The following is a 2236-nucleotide window of genomic DNA, read 5'->3' on the forward strand; positions in this document are numbered from 1 at the left end:
CCCCCCCCCCCCCTTACATTTGGGGTTCAAAATTCAGTCATTTTCTCATGTGAAGAGACTCATGCTCCCCACCGCCGCCACAGGTAGGAAACTTGTCATTTCTGAACGAGCAAGCCCAAAACAACATCGCAGCGACGCAGGAAATGAGCCTCTTCGGGGAAACTCGCTGCTGCTAAGGAAAGGTAAGAGACTGCTTAAAAAGCCACTTGCCTGTAATTCTGCCTATTGTCCCACGGACGTGGTTACCAGCGAAGCCGGCAACGTGGGCACCCAGGCTGTACCCGATCAGGTGGACGTTCTCCAGCCGGAAAAGCGGGTTCTCCTGCAAGATAAAAAAAAAAATGCAATAATTCATCTCCCTGGCTTTCAGGGCTTCTGGCACCGCTCCTATCTGCAGGACTCTAAAGTCCAGTTCTAAGAAGAGATTGGAGGGAGGAGGCAGACAAGCGTGCTTTGTTCTTTATTTCATCACGACAAGTACAAGTTGAATGGTTTGGATGGCACTTGCAGTTTGTCCCCAGCTCCAGTACCCACCTTCCAACCCCAATTAGGATATTCTTTGTTTCAGCAGCATCCGGAGCAGCCTTTCCCCCAGGGAGATGCCAGCAGCCCCCTCGGTACCGGCCACGGACTCAAGTGCCGAGCGTAGCACCGCGGACCTTTTCCTTCTCCTTTCCCACCCCCCCGCCACCTCTTGCCAAGCCAGCGCTGACTTTGAATGCCCAACTCCTGAGTTCGCAGCGCTCAGACAGGGCTCCTAAATTTGACGTCCCCTTCCACATCACTGATCCAAGCACGCCGCAAAGCAGCACATCTCCCAGGAAAGCACCGCAGCGCAGGGCTGAGCACAGCACCTTAGCTAGGAACCATCGCCCCACCAACCCTTGGCCTTGGGGTTACACCAGAACCTTCCCCGCTCGTGAGCGCTGGAGCTGGGGTACGCTCCGTTCCCTTTGCGAGGATCCCTCACGGAGCATGACAACAGAGACCCTTCTTAACTCGTGTCACCTGTAACCAGTCAAGCAGCCTGGCTATGCTTTTTCCGACAATCCGCGTGTTGTTGACAGCGTCGGTGTAGAGCTGGTGGGCAAGGGAAAGCCAATCCACCACAACCACGTTGGCATCCTTCTCCCTCTCTTGAAGAGCAGAGACCAAGCTGCCCAGCCAGGTTTCGAACATGCCGCTCATCTAGAAAGAGATTCAGGTGTTAGTTTCCAGCTCGCAGGACCCAGATGACACACTCACAGTTAAGTTATTTGCATATCATTTACATATTCTGCTCCACTGCAAGCCCCACTACTTCCCAGCACCGCACTAATGGTGTAAGAAAAACAGGTTTTGAGAGGCTCTGGATGTAATTAGCCACCTTGGCTATTAAGGCAGGAGGGAGAGGCATTCGTTACATACCACCTTATCACCTTTTTTTTTTTCCTCTCCTCGAGAGTTTCAGAAATTGTGATGGATTGCAAAATTCTTTTCTAGTCCTGGCACGGCTGTTTGCACAAGCCCTGGTAGAGTCGATAAGTGCCTTGGTGCCACACGCGCAGCCACCTCAAACGCAGAAGAAGAAAGCTTTGATAAAACCCGTCCGCCCTCCGGTTCTTTATCAAGGAGACCACGTAGCAGAAGTCAGGAGCGCGGACACACAGCTACGATTCTAGAAAACGTGCGTGTGCGTCAAGCCGAGTGCCACCTTTGGAGCGACGGATTAGTTGGATTTTAGGGGAAAAAAAAAAAAAAAATCCTCACGTTCCCTTTACCATGCTAGAGATAGGAAAGTGATCTTGAGCAGTTGTGAGTGAGTTGGGTGATTTCAGAGAGTTCTGAAGTACGACCCACATCCCTTTGCTCCACGGGCGTAGCTACTAAGAAGCCATAGTGCTAAAAAACATGCAAAGTTGTCCCAAATCCCACATATTCTAGCGACACGGACCAGTTTGCTCTCTCGACGTGGCCAGATTGAACGTTAAGTATCCGCCTAGGATCCTCCGTACTTACTGTCCAGCCGTGAATGATGAAGAAGGTTTTCGCTGTCACGTTGAACTTGCAATCCTCCAGACGCTTGGGCTGGCCAAGGGCGAACGCGCAACCGTCCTCGTCGGCGTCCGGCGGGGAGCGGAGATGGAACTTCACCTGCGGTTTGGGTGCCGGCACGCGCTTGTCCTCCACCAGCTCGGCGATGGTGGCATCTACAAACCAGTGGAGGAGGAAGGGTCAGCTTCAGCCTCACCTGAGG

At 52.7% G+C, this 2236-nt stretch overlaps 1 protein-coding gene across 1 annotated transcript in view; it reads right to left on the minus strand.

The window, feature by feature from the left end:
* LIPG (lipase, endothelial) overlaps window positions 1-2189 on the minus strand; it is a gene marked incomplete at its 5' end in the record, with an annotated part of 8202 nt that extends 6013 nt beyond the window's left edge. Inside the window, 3 exons of the mRNA XM_009697920.1 lie at window positions 211-322; window positions 1009-1188; window positions 1999-2189. Coding sequence (XP_009696222.1) covers window positions 211-322; window positions 1009-1188; window positions 1999-2189 — 483 coding nt within the window. The remainder of the gene's footprint in view (window positions 1-210; window positions 323-1008; window positions 1189-1998) is intronic.
* Between the last annotated feature and the right edge of the window lie 47 nt (window positions 2190-2236).

Source organism: Cariama cristata, unplaced genomic scaffold, assembly GCF_000690535.1.
Source record: "Cariama cristata isolate BGI_N322 unplaced genomic scaffold, ASM69053v1 scaffold20790, whole genome shotgun sequence".
In the NCBI taxonomy this organism is placed as follows: Eukaryota; Metazoa; Chordata; class Aves; order Cariamiformes; family Cariamidae; genus Cariama; species Cariama cristata.